Source organism: Rhinoderma darwinii, chromosome 2 (assembly GCF_050947455.1).
Source record: "Rhinoderma darwinii isolate aRhiDar2 chromosome 2, aRhiDar2.hap1, whole genome shotgun sequence".
NCBI lineage: Eukaryota > Metazoa > Chordata > Amphibia > Anura > Rhinodermatidae > Rhinoderma > Rhinoderma darwinii.
In genome coordinates, this window is record NC_134688.1 from 18124419 (window position 1) to 18149162 (window position 24744).

The 24744-nt window shown below is 38.5% G+C and overlaps 1 protein-coding gene across 6 annotated transcripts in view; it reads left to right on the plus strand.

Moving 5' to 3' along the window:
• Positions 1–24744, plus strand: part of CCDC81 (coiled-coil domain containing 81) — a 74565-nt gene that overhangs the window by 18473 nt on the left and 31348 nt on the right. For 4 of the 6 annotated variants that reach the window (XM_075851427.1, XM_075851429.1, XM_075851426.1 and 1 more), the window contains 5 exons: positions 1064–1149; positions 2916–3058; positions 3949–4066; positions 17620–17725; positions 21693–21839. In XM_075851427.1, coding sequence (XP_075707542.1) covers positions 1064–1149; positions 2916–3058; positions 3949–4066; positions 17620–17725; positions 21693–21839 — 600 coding nt within the window. The remainder of the gene's footprint in view (positions 1–1063; positions 1150–2915; positions 3059–3948; positions 4067–17619; positions 17726–21692; positions 21840–24744) is intronic. The other 2 variants (XM_075851431.1, XM_075851430.1) reach the window with 1 other exon arrangement.

Here is a 24744-nt window from a genome sequence, read left to right on the forward strand (position 1 = left end):
CAATACAACACTCAGCCCATGAACAAGAGTGGCGCTGTTTCTTTCCTTTTTTTTTTTCTCTTAGAAATCCTTTAATCCAAAAATTTCTTTTTTACATTATGAAAAGATAAAACATTCACCGGTATCGAATTAATAAAACATAATAGAGGAGGAAAAATAAATAATTAAACCAAAGGAAGGGAAAAAAGGAAAGTGGCACGATTTCATAAAAAAAAAAAAGAAAAAAAGCAGACTCCTTTGTTTGAGTTTAGACAATCTTTTGAAAAGGGATTACCACCCAAAACACAATTGTCCCTATATATATATAGTAATTCAGAAGTTAGAGCAGCAGTGACAACAGAAAGTGCAGCCATATTGGTTGTCGTCTTTTATACTGAAATTATTTTTAAAGGGAACTTGTGATATTCAAAATGAAGGCATCATGTTATAGAGCAGGAGGAGCTGAGAAGATTGATATATAGTTTTGTGGGAAAATATTTGGTATAACTTGGATTTTATTCATTCAATCCCCTGCTGTTTCTATGCTTAAGAGTCCAGTGGGCGGTCCTTAATGTCCTTACTGATATACAGTAGCTGTCATTCATTCACTAGGACTGCCCACTGGACTCCCAAAACCAGAATGAGCAGAGATTCAAATGCATATATTACAAGATATACTGAATCTTTTCCCACAAAACTATATATGAATCTGCTCAGCTCCTCGTGCTCTATAACATGCTGCAGTTTGGTCTACGTGACAGGTTCCCCTTTAGTTTTTATCTGTATAGGATGTGCCCGACTTCTCCTTGTCAACCCAAGTCCCTCAACCCGAGTCCTGCAGCTGTGATGCCTGCCTGTCACTTTCTTACAATGCCTATTGGGTCAAAGAGTCTTTCCTTATGCAGGAAGTCAACAAAGAAGAACAGACAACCAAGGAAGACCCTTCTCCAATCTCAATCTTAGGAAACCAAACAAAATTTCAGGGAATATGGGAGTATGTGTAGGGGATCACAAGGTTTGCTAGTCCTTGAGTTATTCTGTATCGATGAGAACCCCTGAATGTCGTAATGTTCTTCTTTATTAGAGGCCGGGGACAGCGGATTCTGTTATGTCCTCAGGAGAAGACCCTCCTCTGCGTCCTCGATCATGCAGTGCGCTACTATTCCCTAGGTAATTAAGAAAAACTGGAGGCGATATCTTCTAAGAAAATATTATTATTAGGTCTGGTCAAGTCTATTTCGACTCCTACTGTCCATATGAACAATGTGTCTACAGAACATCTCATCTTCTGTTTAGGTCTTCAGGCTTCTTCTTGGTACGTTGATGATGTCTCTGGTCACATCCATTCATCTTGTTGCTGGTTATTTTCTTCCTCTTTTCACTTCAACTCTTTCAAGTGTTATTGTCTTTTCTGATCTGAATGTGTCCAGAAGATCAGATAAAACTTAATTCTGCTCTTCATGCTTTAAGGATCCAACTATTTACCTTCTCAAAAGTCTTCGTCGACACTCTTCAACTCTTCTCAGCGTAACTATCTTCTCCAATGAGCTGGATCTTCTCATGATATGTCCATCAGTCTTGTCTTGTGTTGAACATTTGGCTTGAATTGCTCAAGGAACCACTTGTTTTTCTTGTTCTTCGGGGTTTCCTTAAAGGCGTCAATACTTTTCCTTTGCCACTTTCCCGTATTTTATGATTTGTTTGGTTGGTATTAAATTATTTAGTATTTAAAAGATACATTGAAAGGGTTGTCTCATCAAGAAGATCAGCGGTCATCACAGGTCCAGCTTCAGAAACCCCTGGTGATAACATCTGATTGCCAAGGGGAAACTGCGGGTGGCCATAACCAGGCCACTGCATGGGAAATGTAGTGGTATTACATGCTGGCCATTTAAAGGGAATGTGTCATGTATTTAATTTAATTTTGAGTTTCATTAATTAGATGTAAGTATTTAGACTACTTTTTTTTAAAGTTATGTCTGTTTTTATTTTATTTAAAAAGCATTCCCTGGGGCGGCCATATTGGATACATATACTCTCTTCCTGTATCTGTATAGACAGTTCAGCAGGTTGTGTGGGCTTTATGGCAGCTGCAATGAATAGGAATCAATTTACAGAAAAATTACATAAAATAATACAGTCTCCAGGAAGTGATGGAGTACAGCCCCTTCCCCAGAAACCATAAAGTCGCAGGGAAGCGGCCTACACAGCATTAATTGTGTGTATTATGTTACCATCTTGCCTTATCTATGTCTTCAGCAGTACAATAGAGCTGTCATTATATCCCCCGCCCTCAAATGATAATAAAATTACTCTGCTGATTCTATCCCAGTCTATACAGCAAAGGTGACAAGTGAGCTACAGAAGACAGGAAATGTCAGCCTATTCTGTGAAAACTGGAATATTTGAAGATAATTTTTTATGTGGCTAGTCAAAAATATTACCAAAAATAAAAACGAAATAAAAATTATTATAAATACCGGATTTAAATAGTATGTCATTCTCTGATGATACATTCCCTTTAACTGTATGGGTGTAATACATGAACATGTTGGGTCTGGCCGAGAGAATCTCTTTGTTATGCTGTGTTCACATCTGCGTTCCGAGTACTGCTGTTCCGCCATCAGAGCAGAACAAGAATACTCGAAGAGCCAGATCCGTCGCTTGGCGAAAACCAACGGCACTTGACGGAACCCCATTTCCTTTAATGGGTTCCGTCTGGTTTCCGTAATTTCGCCAGATAAAATAGCGCTGCGTGCTGCTTTATTTTGTCCAGCAAAAGTCCATAGCGGCTCATAGAGGGAGGTCCTGAGCAGTTGTCTTAAAGAGGCAACTCCTTTAAGACAATTATTTTTTTTTTCTCTTCAAGCCTTAGACGTGATGACAGGTTATTAGTTACAGCCTCGTTCTTCATCTCTCTTTACCTGATGCATTAGAATTGACATTAAAGGGACAGACAAATCAGCAGCGATGGAGACAATTCCAGAGGAAAATGGAGCGGCGGAGGGGCAAAAGTTTAACCAACAACCACACAGGGAAGAAGATCATGACGACGAGGAGCCGGTTCCTAGCAGAAGAGGTACAGTAAGAGACGAGTAAAAATAATCCGTTTGTCGTAATCAAATATCAGCATCGGACGAGACATTATCAAGTATCCGCCTCCGATATCATCATGTGTAATCAAACATGTTTATGATCTCAAGAATAATGAGTTATTATTAAGCCCCCTTAATACTGGCATAATGGCACCTGTCCCTAAAGGAGTCAATATGGAAATGACAAATCCATTTTATAATGGATCCTGATAGATCCCATTGACTCCTAATGGGTCCAGCAGATTCCGTTTTGCTCTGGCCGTTAAATAGTAATGCAGCCTTGACAGAAAAAAACAAGCAAAGTGTGAAGGGAACCTTAGGGACATGTTACGTTGGATGGGGGGTAAGCGGTCAGTGTTATGTGAGGTTTGAGATGCCAAGACGAAAAATAAACATTCAGATCTGATTCCAGGTTCTGCACTGCCAACCACCGTTTTTTTTTTCCTTCCGAACACGCAGTGCCGCTATTTTGTTAATCAGACTAGGGAAACCACAGGTCTCCAGACTCCGCAGCTGAGTATAGCACAACCATTGTGATGTAGTCATATATACATTTTTGTATAGAAATCTATTCATAAATCATATTTCAGAGCCAAAGTTTTTGGATTTTTGACGGTTTTGTTTACAGAGATATTGGCATTTTTCTGTTCAGTCGTGAAGCTGCAGCCGTATTAACTCTCAGAAGCTGACAACAAACACAAAGTGCAAAGTTGCTGAGATCAAAGGCAGCAACCAATATGGCCGCACTTCCTGTTCTCACTTTTGGGAAAAATTTCCTTCTCCGCCTATTTGATTTTAATGCCCTCCCTTCTGCATATGTGTCTGTGATATGTATGGACCTCATTGTGCTAAGTAATATTTATCTTATTTACAGACGACTCCGCAACTAAACGTTTGCTGAACAGACAATACATTGTACCTGCCAGAGTTACCGGCATCAGCCTGAGCGAAGACCTGGAGAAAGTCCCAAAACCAAAAACTGCACCAGAAAGGTGAGAGAAATAAGAGGGAGTGGAAGATAAAGCTTTATAACATTCTTGTACATAGGGGGCAGTATTATAATAGTTATATTCTTGTATATAGGGGGCAGTATTATAGTAGTTATATTCTTGTATATAGGGGGCAGTATTATAGTAGTTATATTCTTGTATACAGGGGCAGTATTATAGTAGTTATATTCTTGTATATAGGGGCAGTATTATAATAGTTATATTCTTGTACATGGGGGGCAGCATTATAGTAGTTATATTCTTGTATATAGGGGCAGTATTATCGTAGTTATATTCTTGTATATAGGAGCAGTATTATAGTAGTTGTATTCTTGTATATAGTGGGCAGTATTATAGTATTTATATTCTTGTACATAGGGAGCAGTATTATAGTAGTTATATTCTTGTATATAGGGGGCAGTATTATAGCAGTTATATTCTTGTACATAGGGGGCAGTATTATAGTAGTTATATTCTTATATTGGAGCAGTATTATAGTAGTTATATTCTTGTATATAGACGGCAGTATTATAGTAGTTATATTCTTATATTGGAGCAGTATTATAGTAGTTATATTCTTGTATATAGACGGCAGTATTATAGTAGTTATATTCTTGTATATAGGGGCAGTATTATAGTAGTTATATTCTTGTATATAGGAGCAGTGTTATAGTAGTTATATTCTTGTATATAGGAGCAGTATTATAGTAGTTATATTCTTGTATATAGGAGCAGTATTATAGTAGTTATATTCTTGTATATAGGGGGCAGTATTATAGTAGTTATATTCTTGTATACAGGGGCAGTATTATAGTAGTTATATTCTTGTATATAGGGGCAGTATTATAATAGTTATATTCTTGTATATGGGGGGCAGCATTATAGTAGTTATATTCTTGTATATAGGGGCAGTATTATCGTAGTTATATTCTTGTATATAGGAGCAGTATTATAGTAGTTGTATTCTTGTATATAGTGGGCAGTATTATAGTATTTATATTCTTGTACATAGGGAGCAGTATTATAGTAGTTCTATTCTTGTATATAGGGGGCAGTATTATAGCAGTTATATTCTTGTACATAGGGGGCAGTATTATAGTAGTTATATTCTTATATTGGAGCAGTATTATAGTAGTTATATTCTTGTATATAGACGGCAGTATTATAGTAGTTATATTCTTATATTGGAGCAGTATTATAGTAGTTATATTCTTGTATATAGACGGCAGTATTATAGTAGTTATATTCTTGTATATAGGGGCAGTATTATAGTAGTTATACTCTTGTATATAGGGGCAGTATTATAGTAGTTATATTCTTGTATATAGGAGCAGTGTTATAGTAGTTATATTCTTGTATATAGGAGCAGTATTATAGTAGTTATATTCTTGTATATAGGAGCAGTATTATAGTAGTTATATTCTTGTATATAGGAGCAGTATTATAGTAGTTATATTCTTGTATATAGGGAGCAGTATTATGGTAGTTATATTCTTGTATATAGGGGCAGTATTATAGTAGTTATATTCTTGTATATAGGAGCAGTATTATAGTAGTTATATTCTTGTATATAGGGGGCAGTATTATAATAGTTGTATTCTTGTATATAGGAGCAGTATTATAGTAGTTATATTCTTGTATATAGGAGCAGTATTATAGTAGTTATATTCTTGTATATAGAAGCAGTATTATAGTAGTTATATTCTTGTACATAGGGGCAGTATTATAGAAGTTACATTCTTGTATATAGGGGCAGTATTATAGTAGTTATATTCTTGTATATAGTAGTATTATAGTAGTTATATTCTTGTATATAGGAGTTAGTATTATAGTAGTTATATTCTTGTATATAGTAGTATTATAGTAGTTATATTCTTGTATATAGGAGACAGTATTATAGTAGTTATATTCTTCTACATAGGGGGCAGTATTATAGTAGTCATATTCTTGTATATAGGGGCAGTATTATAGTAGTTATATTCTTGTATATAGGAGGCAGTATTATAGTAGTTATATTCTTATACATAGGAGCAGTATTATAGTAGTCATATTCTTGTATATAGGGGCAGTATTATAGTAGTTATATTCTTGTATATAGGAGGCAGTATTATAGTAGTTATATTCTTATACATAGGAGCAGTATTATAGTAGTTATATTCTTGTATATAGGGGGCAGTATTATAGTAGTTATATTCTTGTATATAGGGGGCAGTATTATAGTAGTTATATTCTTGTCCATAGGAGAGGATAGACGTGTGCTTGTGAGCTCCCTGTTAGGACTATGCATGGCTTCTGACCCAGGTGGAGGGGAGGGGTCCTGGGCTGATGATCCTGGGAAAGCCCAGAGTCTGGAGTTTGACCAGCAGCATGGAGATGGTGGAGGTGATGATCTGGAAATGGTGGCTAGTGAGTCAACTGAATCTCATGATGTTGGTGAATTGTGCACAAAAATGACAAAGAAAAATATCTTTAAAATGGAAATGCAAGTTCGCAAATTGAGAACTGAAATTAACCAAGAGACTGATCCAAAGGCAAAGCTGATGAAATCTGAGTGTCTGGATGTTTGCACACGTGAGCTGGTGATATTGAAGGAGAGATTGCAGAAAGAATCATGCACAGTACCCAAAATAAAGAACTGGGCAATTGAGAACAAAAGGGAGACCAGAGCCCAAACTGTGAAGAGAAAAAATATCATTGCAAAAAAAGACACTGACTATAAGACTGTGTATAATATTGTGGAGCAGGGAAACCCTGGAAGATATGAGTGTGCAGTGGCTGGAGGTTCACAACTCCCATCATGTGTGGGGTCTGTGCAATCAGTCAACAAAAATGCTGCTGCTAAAGCTGCAGAGAAATGTGTGCGCCAGCTGACGAGGGGTTAACTGCAGTAGACTCTATGTGCAGTACTGATGAAGTGAATGCGAGTGGCACTCCTGGGAGTGAGCAAGAAAGTGCCTCATGTCCGGATATTATAAGTGAGACCTCGCTCAGCGCGGTGATTGACAGTCTGATATCTGATGAACCAGCGGCACAGGCTGAGGCGGACATTACAGACCCTGTTCTGGAGGTTCAGCCGTCCGCAGTGTCAGTGAATGGAGTTCAGGTTACACAGCGATCAGGAGCAGACACAGGAGGATCTGCAGTACAATCAGCTGAGGAGAGGTCCAGTCCTGACCCACCTGCTGACAGATCTCAGTACAGGAGACTGTTCTCCAGCGTCACAAGACCGACTAACCCCACACCTCAGAGGAGGAACGCGGTCAGAATCAGGTACTCGGGACCAGAGGAAAACCTCCCCTCCAGACTCTACATTGGGAAAGTTTTGTTGAAGGAGTTTATGAAGTTTAAAGCTTCTGAGGTGTTCGCTCTGATCCACGTTCCCTCCAGCAGGAATTATGACATCAGTTTCAAGCTGCAATATAGTCTAGACTTGTTCTGGAGTATTTATAACGATACAAAGGAGCATGCGATGTGGGAGCATCTACATGTCATCCAGCTGACTAAACCCCAGGTAGTCACTGCCACCGTCCTGTTCCAGTCTGAGGTGGTGGCTCTGGCAGATTTGCAGCACTGGTTGAGCAGATATTGTGAGGTGAAGAGACTGCCAACAAAGATCTATGATGAGGAGGAGATCTGGAATGGAGGATATTCTGTCAAGATCCAGCTGGTTCAGGAGAATGGAGTGACCAGACATCTTCCGCACTCCTACCTGGGCTCGGAGAGAGGCGTATGTTACTACCCTGGTCAACCGCGACTGTGCAATAGATGTGGGGGCAGACACCTGGCATTCAAATGTTCCCGTATTAAGTGCTCACTATGTGGTCAGTTTGGCCATGTGAAGGACGATTGTACAGGACCTGTCATCTGTAACCTGTGCTTAGGACCTGGACATACATTCCGGGAGTGTCCGCATGCAGAACATAATAAGGAGGAAACCTTTAAAGGAGGCATGGAGGAAGACCAGGAGGATGTCTCCATAGGTGTAGATACAACCCCAGAACCTGGAAGCCCCAGCGAGGATGTGAGCCAAAGTATCAGAGATCGTGCTCCAGAGACGAATGTCCCATCTGTGGATGCTGCACGAGTGTCACCAGCCACTGAAAATAGAGGTCATGCTAAAAGCGAAATATCCAGTCGCTCTGTCACCAAAACATCTGCCCAATACCAGTAAGGGACCAGCTGATCCAGTCACAGCGAACAGTAAAAAACCAGCTGATCTAGTCGCAGCGACCAGAAAAAAACCAGCTGATCCAGCCGCAGCGGCCAGTAAAGAACCAGCTGATCCAGCCGCAGCGACCAGTAAAGAACCAGCTGATCCAGCCGCAGTGACCAGTAAAGAACCAGCTGATCCAGCCGCAGCGACCAGTAAAGAACCAGCTGATCCAGCCGCAGCGACCAGTATCGATGAGGAGGGATTTCAGACGGTTAAAAGGAGAAGTAAAACAGATAATTCTTCTAGGAAAAAAATCACTGCTGCAAAGAAATCACCGGAGTCTCCAGTGCTGGCGATAACTGGGGGACGTTACTGTGCGCTGGGGGAAGATGACCAGGAAGAAGAAGCAGAGATGGAGCAAGTCTCCTCACACAACCCAGATGACGAACCTCAGGATGAAGACGCTGACCCCCCAATGTCCACCAAAAGATGGGGTGTTACAGGACATAGCAGTGGAAGAAGGAAAAAAAGTAGGAATGACATGTAACCCGGATGAGGCTGAAAATCACCTCCATCAATGTGAACAGTGTGAAGAATAGGAGCAGGCGGCAGGCGATATTCCAGCGTCTGTCTGATGACAAATCTGATATCATCTTTATACAAGAGACTTATCTACAGAGTAATGTCCCTGCTGTGTCCCTGCAGTCACCACATCTATTGGGACAGTGAAACTCGCAGCTGCTGTATGGAGACTTCTAGCCCGAACTCCGTTTATATCATAGAGGTTCACTATATGTCATAAATGTGGTGACCGTGTACCATCTGTGGTGTGCGCGATGCTGCCCGGTCACCAATAAAGAAGAACTCTCCTGTAATATTGTCTAGAATAATATCATGGAAAATAGTTGAAACAATCTATACTGGAGCAATATTCATATATTATGGTTTGTTTAATGATTGTGATATTATTAAGAGACATACGTTTATTTTCTTTATCTGTTATGAGTGTATTGCAAAGGTATTGTAATATTTAGTTGCAAGTTTTCAAATAAAAAAGATAATTATAGGAGCAGTATTATAGTAGTTATATTCTTGTATATAGGGAGCAGTATTATAGTAGTTATATTCTTGTATATAGGGGGCAGTATTATAGTAGTTATATTCTTGTATATAGGGGCAGTATTATAGCAGTTATATTCGTGTACATAGGAGGCAGTATTATAGTAGTTATATTCTTGTATATCGGGGGCAGTATTATAGTAGTTATATTCTTGTATATAGGGGGAAGTATTATAGTAGTTATATTCTTGTATATAGGAGCAGTATTATAGTAGTTATATTCTTGTATATAGGGGCAGTATTATAGTAGTTATATTCTTGTATGTAGGGGCAGTATTATAGTAGTTATATTCTTGTATATAGAAGCAGTATTATAGAAGTTACATTCTTGTATATAGGGGCAGTATTATAGTAGTTATATTCTTGTATATAGTAGTATTATAGTAGTTATATTCTTGTATATAGGAGGCAGTATTATAGTAGTTATATTCTTGTATATAGGGGGCAGTATTATAGTAGTTATATTCTTGTTTATAGTAGTATTATAGTAGTTATATTCTTGTATATAGGAGGCAGTATTATAGTAGTTATATTCTTGTATACAGGGGGCAGTATTATAGTAGTTATATTCTTGTATATTGGAGCAGTATTATAGTAGTTATATTCTTGTATATAGGGAGCAGTATTATAGTGGTTATATTCTTGTATATAGGGGGCTGTATTATAGCGGTTATATTCTTGTATATTGGAGCAGTATTATAGTAGTTATATTCTTGTATATAGGAGAAGTATTATAGCAGTTATATTCTTGTATATAGGAGCAGTATTATAGTAGTTATATTCTTGTATATAGGGGGAAGTATTATATTAGTTATATTCTTGTATATAGGGAGCAGTATTATAGTAGTTATTTTCTTGTATATAGAAGGCAGTATTATAGTAGTTATATTCTTGTATATAGAATGCAGTATTATAGTAGTTATATTCTTGTATATAGAGGGTAGTATTACAGTAGTTATATTCTTGTACATAGGGGCAGTATTATAGTAGTTATATTCTTGTATATAGGGGCAGTATTACAGTAGTTATATGCTTGTATATAGGGAGCAGTATTATAATAGTTATATTCTTGTATATAGGGGCAGTATCACAGTAGTTATATTATTGTATATAGGGCAGTATTATAGTAGTTATATTCTTATACATAGGGGGCATTATTATAGTAGTTATATTCTTGTATATAGGGGGCAGTATTATAGTAGTTATATTCTTGTACATAGGGGGCAGTATTATAGTAGTTATATTCTTGTACATAGGGGGCAGTATTATAGTAGTTATATTCTTGTATATAGGAGCAGTATTATAGTAGTTATATTCTTGTATATAGGGAGCAGTATTATAGCAGTTATATTCTTGTACATAGGGGGCAGTATTATAGTAGTTATATTCTTGTATATAGGAGCAGTATTATAGTAGTTATATTCTTGTATATAGGGAGCAGTATTATAGCGGTTATATTCTTGCATATAGGGGGCAGTATTATAGCGGTTATATTCTTGTATATTGGAGCAGTATTATAGTAGTTATATTCTTGTATATAGGAGAAGTATTATAGTAGTTATATTCTTGTATATAGGAGAAGTATTATAGTAGTTATATTCTTGTATATAGGAGCAGTATTATAGTAGTTATATACTTGTACTTAGGGGGCAGTATTATAGTAGTTATATTCTTGTATATAGGGGGCAGTATTATAGTAGTGATATTCTTGTTTATAGGAGCAGTATTATAGTAGTTATATTCTTGTATATAGGGGCAGTATTATAGTAGTTATATTCTTGTATATAGGGGGCAGTATTATAGTAGTTATATTCTTATACATAGGGGCAGTACTATAGTAGTTATATTCTTGTACATAGGGGCAGTATTATAGTAGTTACATTCTTGTATATAGGAGCAGTATTATAGTAGTTATATTCTTGTACATAGGGGCAGTACTATAGTAGTTATATTCTTGTATATAGGAGCAGTATTATAGTAGTTATATTCTTGTATATAGGGGCAGTATTATAGTAGTTATATTCTTGTATGTAGGGGCAGTATTATAGTAGTTATATTCTTGTATATAGAAGCAGTATTATAGAAGTTACATTCTTGTATATAGGGGCAGTATTATAGTAGTTATATTCTTGTATATAGTAGCATTATAGTAGTTATATTCTTGTATATAGGAGGCAGTATTATAGTAGTTATATTCTTGTATATAGGGGGCAGTATTATAGTAGTTATATTCTTGTTTTAAGTAGTATTATAGTAGTTATATTCTTGTATATAGGAGGCAGTATTATAGTAGTTATATTCTTGTATACAGGGGGCAGTATTATAGTAGTTATATTCTTGTATATAGGAGCAGTATTATAGTAGTTATATTCTTGTATATAGGGAGCAGTATTATAGTGGTTATATTCTTGTATATAGGGGGCTGTATTATAGCGGTTATATTCTTGTATATTGGAGCAGTATTATAGTAGTTATATTCTTGTATATAGGAGAAGTATTATAGTAGTTATATTCTTGTATATAGGGGGAAGTATTATATTAGTTATATTCTTGTATATAGGGAGCAGTATTATAGTAGTTATTTTCTTGTATATAGAAGGCAGTATTATAGTAGTTATATTCTTGTATATAGAATGCAGTATTATAGTAGTTATATTCTTGTATATAGAGGGTAGTATTACAGTAGTTATATTCTTGTACATAGGGGCAGTATTATAGTAGTTATATTCTTGTATATAGGGGCAGTATTAAAGTAGTTATATGCTTGTATATAGGGAGCAGTATTATAATAGTTATATTCTTGTATATAGGGGCAGTATCACAGTAGTTATATTATTGTATATAGGGCAGTATTATAGTAGTTATATTCTTATACATAGGGGACATTATTATAGTAGTTATATTCTTGTACATAGGGGCAGTATTATAGTAGTTATATTCTTGTATATAGGGGCAGTATTACAGTAGTTATATGCTTGTATATAGGGAGCAGTATTATAATAGTTATATTCTTGTATATAGGGGCAGTATCACAGTAGTTATATTATTGTATATAGGGCAGTATTATAGTAGTTATATTCTTATACATAGGGGACATTATTATAGTAGTTATATTCTTGTATATAGGGGGCAGTATTATAGTAGTTATATTCTTGTACATAGGGGGCAGTATTATAGTAGTTATATTCTTGTACATAGGGGGCAGTATTATAGTAGTTATATTCTTGTATATAGGAGCAGTATTATAGTAGTTATATTCTTGTATATAGGGAGCAGTATTATAGCAGTTATATTCTTGTACATAGGGGGCAGTATTATAGTAGTTATATTCTTGTATATAGGAGCAGTATTATAGTAGTTATATTCTTGTATATAGGGAGCAGTATTATAGCGGTTATATTCTTGTATATAGGGAGCAGTATTATAGCGGTTATATTCTTGTATATAGGGGGCAGTATTATAGTAGTTATATTCTTGTACATAGGGGGCAGTATTATAGTAGTTTTATTCTTGTATATAGGAGGTAGTATTATAGTAGTTATATTCTTGTACATAGGGGCAGTACTATAGTAGTTATATTCTTGTACATAGGGGCAGTATTATAGTAGTTATATTCTTGTACATAGGGGGCAGTATTATAGTAGTTATATTCTTGTATATAGAGGCAGTATTATAGTAGTGATATTCTTGTATATAGTGGGCAGTATTATAGTAGTTATATTCTTGTATATAGGGGCAGTATTATAGTAGTTATATTCTTGTACATAGGGGCAGTATTATAGTAGTTACATTCTTGCATATAGGTAGCAGTATTATAGTAGTTATATTCTTGTACATAGGGGCAGTACTATAGTAGTTATATTCTTGTATATAAGAGCAGTATTATAGTAGTTATATTCTTGTAAATAGGATCAGTATTATGGTAGTTATATTCTTGTACATAGGGGCAGTACTATAGAGGTTATATTCTTGTATATAGGGGCAGTATTATAGTAGTTATATTCTTGTATATAGGAGCAGTATTATAGTAGTTATATTCTTGTATATAGGAGGCAGTATTATAGTAGTTATATTCTTGTATATAGGATCAGTATTATGGTAGTTATATAGGGGGCAGTATTATAGTAGTTATATTCTTGTACATAGGGGCAGTATTATAGTAGTTATATTCTTGTACATAGGGGCAGTATTATAGTAGTTATATTCTTGTACATAGGGGCAGTATTATAGTAGTTATATTCTTGTATATAGGGGCAGTATTATAGTAGTTATATTCTTGTATATAGGAGGTAGTATTATAGTAGTTATATTCTTGTACATGGGGGCAGTACTATAGTAGTTATATTCTTGTACATAGGGGCAGTATTATAGTAGTTATATTCTTGTACATAGGAGCAGTATTATAGTAGTTATATTCTTGTATATAGGGGGCAGTATTATAGTAGTTATATTCTTGTATATAAGGGCAGTATTATAGTAGTTATATTCTTGTATATAGGAGGCAGTATTATAGTAGTTATGTTCTTGTACATAGGGGCAGTATTATAGTAGTTATATTCTTGTTCATAGGAGGAAGTATTATAGTAGTTATATTATTGTATATAGGGGCAGTATTATAGTAGTGTTATTCTTGTATATAGGGGCAGTATTATAGTAGTTATATTCTTGTATATACGAGCAGTATTATAGTAGTTATATTCTTGTATATAGGAGGTAGTATTATAGTTGTTATATTCTTGTATATAGGAGCAGTATTATAGTAGTTATATTCTTGTACATAGGGGCAGTATTATAGTAGTTATATTCTTGTATATAGGGGGCTGTATTATAGTAGTTATATTCTTGTATATAGGAGCAGTATTATAGTGGTTATATTCTTGTACATAGGGGCAGTATTATAGTTGTTATATTCTTGTATATAGGGGGCAGTATTATAGTAGTTATATTCTTATACATAGGGGCAGTACTATAGTAGTTATATTCTTGTACATAGGGGCAGTATTATAGTAGTTATATTCTTGTTCATAGGAGGAAGTATTATAGTAGTTATATTATTGTATATAGGGGCAGTATTATAGTAGTTATATTCTTGTATATAGGATCAGTATTATAGTAGTTATATGCTTGTACATAGGGGGCAGTATTATAGTAGTTATATTCTTGTATATAGGAGCAGTATTATAGTAGTTATATTCTTGTATATAGGAGGTAGTATTATAGTTGTTATATTCTTGTATATAGGAGCAGTATTATAGTAGTTATATTCTTGTACATAGGGGCAGTATTATAGTAGTTATATTCTTGTATATAGGGGGCTGTATTATAGTAGTTATATTCTTGTATATAGGGGCAGTATTATAGTAGTTATATTCTTGTATATAGGATGCAGTATTATAGTAGTTATATTCTTGTATATAGGGGCAGTATTGTAGTAGTTATATTCTTGTATATAGGGGGCTGTATTATAGTAGTTTTATATTCTTGTATATAGGGGCAGTATTATAGTAGTTATATTCTTGTATATAGGATGCAGTATTATAGTAGTTATATTCTTGTACATAGGGTGCAGTATTATAGTAGTTATATTCTTGTACATAGGGGCAGTATTATAGTAGTTATATTCTTGTATATAGGGGGCTGTATTATAGTAGTTATATTCCTGTATATAGGAGCAGTATTATAGTAGTTATATTCTTGTATATAGGAGCAGTATTATAGTAGTTATATTCTTGTATATAGGAGGCAGTATTATAGTAGTTATATTCTTGTATATAGGTGCAGTATTATAGTAGTTATATTTTTGTATATAGGGGCAGTATTATAGTAGTTATATTCTTGTATATAGGAGCAGTATTATAGTAGTTATATTCTTGTATATAGGAGCAGTATTATAGTAGTTATATTCTTGTATATAGGAGCAGTATTATAGTAGTTATATTCTTTTATATAGGAGACAGTATTATAGTAGTTATATTCTTGTATATAGGAGCAGTATTATAGTAGTTCTATTCTTGTATATAGGGGCAGTATTATAGTAGTTATATTCTTGTATATAGGAGCAGTATTATAGTAGTTATATTCTTGTATATAGGGGCAGTATTATAGTAGTTATATTCTTGTATATAGGGCCAGTATTATAGTAGTTATATTCTTGTATATAAGGGGCAGTATTATAGTAGTTATATTCTTGTATATAGGGGTATTATTATAGTATTTATACTCTTGTACATAGGGGCAGTATTATAGTAGTTATATTCTTGTATATAGGGGGCTGTATTATAGTAGTTATATTCCTGTATATAGGAGCAGTATTATAGTAGATATATTCTTGTACATAGGAGTCAGTATTATAGTAGTTATATTCTTGTATATAGGGGCAGTATTATAGTAGTTATATTCTTGTATATAGGGGGCAGTATTATAGTAGTTATATTCTTGTATATAGGGGGCAGTATTATAGTAGTTATATTCTTGTATATAGGGGCAGTATTATAGTAGTTATATTCTTGTATATAGGGGTATTATTATAGTATTTATACTCTTGTACATAGGGAGATTATAGTATTCGGTGCTAGTGTAACCTTAAATTGTCAGGCCAATGGCTGCATGAGCTTTAAATCCAGATGTTTACAGTAGATGGCACAGAGGCTGGAGGGCATGGGCTCTTTGTGCTGGGTGCCAGGGGAGTCACCAACAAGACATTCTGCCTTGACCAGAGTATTTAGATACAGGGCTATATCAGCAAACTAAATATTTTCCCCGGGTGAAGGAAAGCTTTGCTGTGACTCGTCTCTCTATATACACCATGGTCTCCACACTATCTGTACTAGATCCTGGCACATGTTAAGAGCAGGTTCTTGTCCTCATTCTTGTGAGATTCATAAACAATTCATTGCGTTGACAAAATGTTCCCTTAATGGTTATAAATGTTTTAGAAGACGACGTGAGTTTTATTCAAAAGTTTCAGCTGTCAGCGAGCTGTTGATAGGTGTATATAGAGACGGCAGCGGGGAGGGGGGGACTGGGGTGGCGGAGGTTTACGGGTCAGTGGTGGACTTCTCTTTACCTTGTGAAATGGACACCGAGTTGCGGTTGGATGCGCAATATCCTCAATAGACTCGTTACGTACAACTGCTTATAATAATGGCCTATTTCTTTGCATAAGATCATTCAGATCTCGATCACCTATATAGTTACCACCACTGTTACCACCGGTTATTTCATTTTAAGGGGCTGTTCACATGAAGTTTTCGTTTAGCGCCTATGTCGGGAAAGCTCCTGACCTACATGCTAAAGTGTCCATAAGGCTTTATTATCCTTTTGGTTTCGGTCTAGCTGGTATACATTAGCATGCCACCATTTTTTTTATGGAATAGCATTTTAGATACGCTATTCCATCCGGCAGAGCCCAGTAAAACAACATATACATTAAATGAATATGTTTTTTAACATGGTAGCTTACGGGTGATGTCTTCCACTGTATGGCATCCGTTAAACTGATACGTCATGAGGTTTTTAATAGCTTTTCATGACATATCTGCTAAATGGATGCTATTATAGCCTTTGGGTGACGGATGTGTTAAATTAATTCCTAACAGTGATATCTTTTTAACAGATACATCAGAAAAAGGGGTCAGGAGAGTTCTTGACCTATCCGTTAAACAGATACCATTATAGTCTATGGGTGACGGATGCCACTGTTAGGCATAGCCTCTGTTTAACGTATACATTAGTAGCTTTTCTAGGCATATACGTCATGTGAACAGCCCCTAAGATGTCATTTTGTATTAAAATTAAAGGGAAATAGAACAGTGCCCCTAGTGGTAAAACTTTAGTTTTTTTTTTTAAAGGATTTGAGAGGATGTACAGGTCCTTACCTAGCTAGCCTAAGTGTTCCTACAAAATCTTTGATGCTGCCAATGCAAATTCTGCTTGCAAGAGTCCCAGGCATGGGGCGGTCCCACTCTATTAGTCAATTTTGTAGCCAATGTGATGTGATTGGCTAAAACTTACCCTAGGACTGGGAGGTTGCATCTGGCGTCATGGGTGTAGCCACCCTTCCCTGTTCTCTCCACGCAGGCCCCTATGTGAGTTATTTTCTGTGACTACTACAGTTAGGTCTGTTAGGAGGCAAGATTGTGGTCACTCAGACAGGAAGTGATGTCACTTGATTGACAGGTGCAGATTATTTGGAACAGAAGGGGGCATCACACAGGACTGAATACATGGCAAGATGTATCGATTACTTGACTCATGTTGTTTGGTCACTAAATTTACTATTCAGATTCGGATCATCAACTTTTATGAATATTCCAAGAGCGGACACGGAAGTCAATGTGCTACAAATAAGAAGATCCCCTGCGTGTCAGGACCACTGTCGGGCAGGACAGGTACGGTACATGGATGCTAATATAATAATGTAAAGGCTTTTATAGCAAATCACTAAATTGGTCCGATGTGAAAACCATTTGTTGCTATCTTGCTTCTATGTTGAGATATACACGTTTAAAGTTACAGGCCCAAAGCCTGAGGCTGCACTACTGAGAGATTCTGATGACAACATGTTCCCTTCTGATTTCTTTCAGGTTCATTGTCGTCATGAAGACCTTGTTGGCTCTAAATCACCATCTACATCAATATCTACATCCTAACTGGCTGGAATAGTGTAATGTGTGTGAATATTTGAGGGCTTCCATAAGTTTGGTGATTCGGACTCACGCGTATATAAACCACACATAACTACCACGATTCAAGCCAATTAGGATGTAGATATTGATGTTCATAGTGATTTGGAGCCACACCAGGTCTTCATGATAACACTGAACCTGACAGAAGTCAGAAGAGGACATGTCTTCAGAATCTCTCAGTAGTGCAGCCTCAGGTCATGGGCCTGTATCTTCAAATGATCGGATCTTAGCATAGAAGTAAGATATTCAATATATACACACACTATATGATGAATAGTGTGTGGACGCCTGATCATCACACCTATGTGAGCGTGTTTATTTCTGTTACTTATACAGCAACATATAACCAACATATTCCGCAGCGCTGTACAGAAGTTGTTATCACAGATTATCCCCATTGGGGCTCACAATCTAAATTCCCTATCTGGATAGTGTGGGAGGAAAGCAAGACAAACTCCATGCAGATTTCGGCCTTGGTCGTATTCCTAGAATCCTAACGCTGCAAAGTGACAGTGCTGACCACCGAGCCACCATGCTGCCCACGTGTCGGACGTCCCACCACAAAGCCATGGGCATTAATACGGAGTTGGGCCCACTTTTCCAGCTGTAACAGCCTCCACTTTTCTGTGAAGTCTGTCCATAAGATTTCGGAGTGTCTTGGGGGAATTTGTGCCCATTATGTTGCCCTCCGTGGTCATGGGTGTCATTTCCATACAGGGAAGCTCTAATGGTGAGAGGAAAGGTATCTAATTAAGTCAGTGTTTCGGAGAAAGTCGGATAACAACCAATATGGCCACCATTTCCTAGACCAATTGATGGTTAATCTGCTCGTTATGCAGTGTTATAACCTGGTACTGGTGGCCACGTGCGGCCGAAAAGCACGCCCATGTGCGGTGACCGGGTTTTGAAATAGATAGCTGAGTGCAGCATGTAATGGGGAGGGCTGCACAAACCCTGGGGCACTTTTAATTTTTTCCCTACCCTCCTCCATTATTTAGATATCGGTGCCGTTATATTTGGCACCCGATATTTAAATAACCCTCTGAAATGTCAATGGGGCGTGTAATTGCAAAGGGGCGTGTAACATGGCTGTGACACTGTCCAATCAGATATGGACAGTGCCACAGCAAGAGCTGGAGAGCGGAGAGTGTGTGCGTGCGCACACTCCCCCTCACTCTTCAGCTGTGTGATCTTTCGGGAGTCTTTATTCTTTCGTGATAAGACAGTTGCTAACTGTATACATCAATGTGCCTGATACTTGATGCTTGTAATATTACATCTCACCAGCAGATGGTGCCATTTCTTCATATGAAAAAGCTGTGCATCAGTTTTTTTTCAATTTCTCACTATTTTCAAGATCTCTGTTTGCCGTCAGTGAAAGGAAATATTCCTGCTTAGGTCTCATACACTTGGTCGTAATAAAGCACTTTACTGTACCTCTGCATGCTTCTGATTTCTTTCGTGGCATGCTCCTTCACATGCCTTATTATGTAGGTATTCTCCCCTAGAAGATTTGATGTAGTACAGAGCCGTACGACCTGTAAGAGAAGAGCAGCGATACCTCAGCATAAATTAACATTATGCGGCTTCAAACACCAACACCACGCTGCAGGTCAATTTATGAAAGTTTTTTTTTTTTTGGCACATTTTTTCCGCTGTGTGTGGATGAGATTTGTTCAAATCTCACCCACTCGGCTGTCACTATTACGCTGCGGATTTTCCACAATGAAGTCCGTTCCTACCCTCAAAGAGGACCTGTCACTAGGTCATATAAGTTGAACTGGTTATGTGACCTGAATAGCGCCGTCGCTCTGGTTTCAGTGCTGTTTTTCTTTTTTCCATTCCCCCCCTCCCCCCGCTCTTTATTCCAGGGAGATGTCCCACTGTTGTTGGCTCCCTATATGCTAATTTGCTGTAGTTAGCCAACAGGGCTTGAACTACCCTCAGCGCTGATTGGTCAGCATCAGGGGCAGGGAAGCTAGCTCCACCCCGTTGGCTAACTACAGCAAATTAGTATATAGGGAGCTGGCACAACAGTGTCCAGTTCTACTCCTATGACCTAGTGACAGACCCTCTTCATGGTCATAAGGACTGAGACTGCACAATATGTAGTCCCAGGCTCTACCTTATGTTGTGACCTTGGGCTCTTGTCGTTGTGACTTTGTGTCTGTTTGGGAAATTGCTTTTGTGCGTTGGATTATCCCGCAGAGATTCCAGAGTGGATTCTGTCAAGGGAGTCTATAATTGGATGAAATGAATGTAATGTGTTAAGTGGCGAGGAGTGGATGACAGCGAGGGCCCGCGTGTGCGACTTCTTATCCAGAGATAAAGAAAACTGTAGAAGGGTAAGTTCACATTGGGCGGGTACGCGGTGTAAAGGTACACAGCGTAGCCTCCCTGGTGGCCACAGTGAATTTCTGGCGAAAAACCGCACCAGATTGTGGTGCAGTTTTTCGCCCTGAATGTTCACTGTGAAAAACGTCAGCATTAGCCGGCGTAATCGCTGCGATTCCGCCGCAAAACTTGACTATTTCTTGCGGGTTTTAGATCACCATTGAATTCAATAGGGAAAACCTGCAACAAATTACCGGCGATTCCTCCACCACAATTGACATGCTGCGGCTTAAAAAAACAACGTACCGCAGGTCAATTTTTGTGCTGAATCTCCGTACATCACGTACTCAGCATGTGGATGAGATTTCTTGAAATCTCATCCGCTCCTCTGCTACTGTATTATGCTGCAGATTTTCTGCAAGGAAATACGTTGTGGAAAATCCGCAGTATTTACGCCACGTGTGGACTATCTCGAACACTATATGGTATCAAGGACCGTAGACTTAGCGTTGAATCTGCCTGTCATGGGTGCGGTGCAATATCGTCCTCATAAATTATCAATGCAGGCCAAATGCAGCGATCCATAATATGCAGAGGAAAACATAGGATTTTTAAATGGGGCCTGCGATGGCAAAATGCCCCCCACCCTATTATATTCACTTTCTACATGTATCACATCAAAGGCTTTTACACAGGGTGGTATAGGGGTTAGTGATCGTATGTTATATCCCTGGTGGTCTGGAGTGGTTTAGAGGTTAATAACTCTGCTGGTCTCAGGTGATGAAGGGGTTAACAGTAATATACGTTTTACTCTTGGTGGTTATGAGTTAAAACCGAATATCTAATATTTCTGGTGGTCCAGGGTGCTGAAGGGTTAAACGATAATATCTGTGGTCATCTATGGGGGTAATGGGTTAATGCCTGATATCCCTGGAGGTTTAGGGGTCAATGTCTAATATCCCTGGTGGTCCAGGGTGGAACAGAGTGTGGCACCTGATATTCCTATGTTTAGGATGGTGTCATCTGCGGTGGTCCAGGGCAGTAATGGGATAAAGTTTAAATATAGTTTGATTTAATCTAAAAAAAATCCCACATTTTCTACTGATTACATTTCACAATAGATATTTATAGGGGTCGGAGCCATTTTCTGCTGATACGAAGCTCCAAATCCTCTGCTTCACTTCACACAGCCATAGACTTACATGTTAAAATTCTTTCTGCCAATCAATGGCCACTTAATTGTCACCATCTCTCCCTTTTCCTACAAAGCATATTATATTCACCATGGGCACCATATAGCATTCCCAATGCCCACACCCTCTGTATCTCTCTGTAGGAATTGTGCTACCTGTGCCTACAACGTGCCCAGAAAAACATCCCAGTGTACTTTACAGAGGAGAGGAAGCTGAAGGAGAAGGAAGAGCAGCGGGTACTACAGCAGTACCAGCACATGAAGGACCTGGAGGCCATACTCAAGTGCCAGGTATTTACTGTACCCACAGGTGCCCAGCCACAAGGAAGACCATCATCCAGGAAAAATTATTACCCTAAAGGGTTATTCCACCTGGACAACCGATAGAGGGTGACTTCTTACAGTAGGTGACTTCTTACAGTGGGTGACTTCTTACAGTGGGTGACTTCTTACAGAGGGTGACTTCTTACAGTGGGTGACTTCTTATAGAGGGTGACTTCTTACAGCGGGTATCTTCTTCCAGTGGGTGACTTCTTACAGTGGGTGATTTCTTACAGCGGGTGACTTCTTACAGCGGGTGACTTCTTACAGCGGGTGACTTATAGAGGGTGACTTCTTACAGCGGGTGACTTCTTATAGTGGGTGACTTCTTACAGTGGGTGACGTCTTACAGAGGGTGACATCTTACAGTGGGTGACATCTTACAGAGGGTGACGTCTTACAGAAGGTGACGTCTTACAGAGGGTGACGTCTTACAGAGGGTGACTTCTTACAGCGGGTGACTTCTTATAGAGGGTGACATCTTACAGTAGGTGACATCTTACAGAGGGTGACGTCTTACAGAGGGTGACGTCTTATAGAGGGTGACGTCTTATAGAGGGTGACTTCTTACAGCGGGTGACTTCTTACAGAGGGTGACTTCTTACAGTGGGTGACTTCTTATAGAGGGTGACTTCTTACAGCGGGTATCTTCTTACAGTGGGTGACTTCTTACAGTGGGTGACTTCTTACAGCGGGTGACTTCTTACAGTGGGTGACTTCTTACAGTGGGTGACTTCTTACAGAGGGTGACTTCTTACAGCGGGTGACTTCTTATAGAGGGTGACTTCTTATAGAGGGTATCTTCTTACAGTGGGTGACTTCTTACAGCGGGTGACTTCTTACAGCGGGTGACTTCTTACAGCGGGTGACTTCTTACAGCGGGTGACTTCTTACAGCGGGTGACTTCTTACAGCGGGTGACTTATAGAGGGTGACTTCTTACAGCGGGTGACTTCTTATAGTGGGTGACTTCTTACAGTGGGTGACGTCTTACAGAGGGTGACATCTTACAGTGGGTGACTTCTTACAGTGGGTGACTTCTTACAGAGGGTGACTTCTTACAGTGGGTGACTTCTTACAGTGGGTGACTTCTTACAGTGGGTGACTTCTTATAGAGGGTGACTTCTTACAGCGGGTATCTTCTTACAGTGGGTGACTTCTTACAGTGGGTGACTTCTTACAGCGGGTGACTTCTTACAGCGGGTATCTTCTTACAGTGGGTGACTTCTTATAGTGGGTGACTTCTTACAGTGGGTGACTTCTTACAGTGGGTGACTTCTTATAGAGGGTGACTTCTTATAGAGGGTGACTTCTTACAGAGGGTGACTTCTTACAGCGGGTGACTTCTTACAGCGGGTGACTTCTTATAGTGGGTGACGTCTTACAGTGGGTGACGTCTTACAGAGGGTGACGTCTTACAGAGGGTGACGTCTTACAGAGGGTGACGTCTTACAGAGGGTGACTTCTTACAGCGGGTGACTTCTTATAGAGGGTGACATCTTACAGTAGGTGACATCTTACAGAGGGTGACTTCTTACAGAGGGTGACTTCTTACAGAGGGTGACGTCTTATAGAGGGTGACTTCTTACAGCGGGTGACTTCTTATAGAGGGTGACTTCTTACAGCGGGTGACTTCTTACAGCGGGTGACTTCTTACAGCGGGTGACGTCTTACAGTGGGTGACGTCTTACAGAGGGTGACGTCTTACAGAGGGTGACGTCTTACAGAGGGTGACGTCTTACAGAGGGTGACGTCTTACAGAGGGTGACGTCTTACAGAGGGTGACATCTTACAGAGGGTGACTTCTTACAGAGGGTGACTTCTTACAGAGGGTGACTTCTTACAGCGGGTGACTTCTTATAGAGGGTGACTTCTTATAGTGGGTGAGTTCTTATATAGGGTGACTTCTTATAGAGGGTGACTTCTTATAGAGGGTGACTTCTTATAGTGGGTGACTTCTTACAGTGGGTGACTTCTTATAGGAGGGTGACTTCTTATAGTGGGTGACCTCTTATAGAGGGTGACTTCTTATAGGTGGGTGACTTCTTATAGGTGGGTGACTTCTTATAGGTGGGTGACTTCTTACAGCGGGTGACTTCTTACAGCTGGTGACTTCTTACAGAGGGTGACTTCTTACAGAGGGTGACTTCTTACAGTGGGTGACTTCTTATAGAGGGTGACTTCTTATAGAGGGTGACTTCTTACAGAGGGGAGACTTCTTACAGTGGGTGAGTTCTTACATTGGGTGAGTTCTTATAGAGGGTGACTTCTTACAGAGGGGAGACTTCTTACAGTGGGTGACATCTTACAGTGGGTGACATCTTACAGTGGGTGACTTCTTGTAGTGGGTGACTTCTTATAGGAGGGTGACTTCTTACAGCGGGTGACTTCTTACAGGAGGGTGACTTCTTATAGTGGGTGACTTCTTACAGCGGGTGACTTCTTATAGAGGGTGACTTCTTACAGTGGGTGACTTCTTACAGAGGGGTGACCTCTTACAGTGGGTGACATCTTACAGTGGGTGACTTCTTATAGAGGGTGACTTCTTATAGTGGGTGACTTCTTATAGGAGGGTGACTTCTTACAGAGGGGAGACTTCTTACAGTGGGTGACTTCTTATAGAGGGTGACTTCTTATAGGTGGGTGACTTCTTATAGGTGGGTGACTTCCTATAGTGGGTGACTTCTTATAGTGGGTGACTTCTTATAGTGGGTGACTTCTTATAGTGGGTGACTTCTTACAGTGGGTGACTTATAGTGGGTGACTTCTTACAGTGGGTGACTTATAGAGGGTGACTTCTTACAGCGGGTGACTTCTTATAGAGGGTGACTTACAGTGGGTGACTTCTTATAGAGGGTGACTTCTTACAGCGGGTG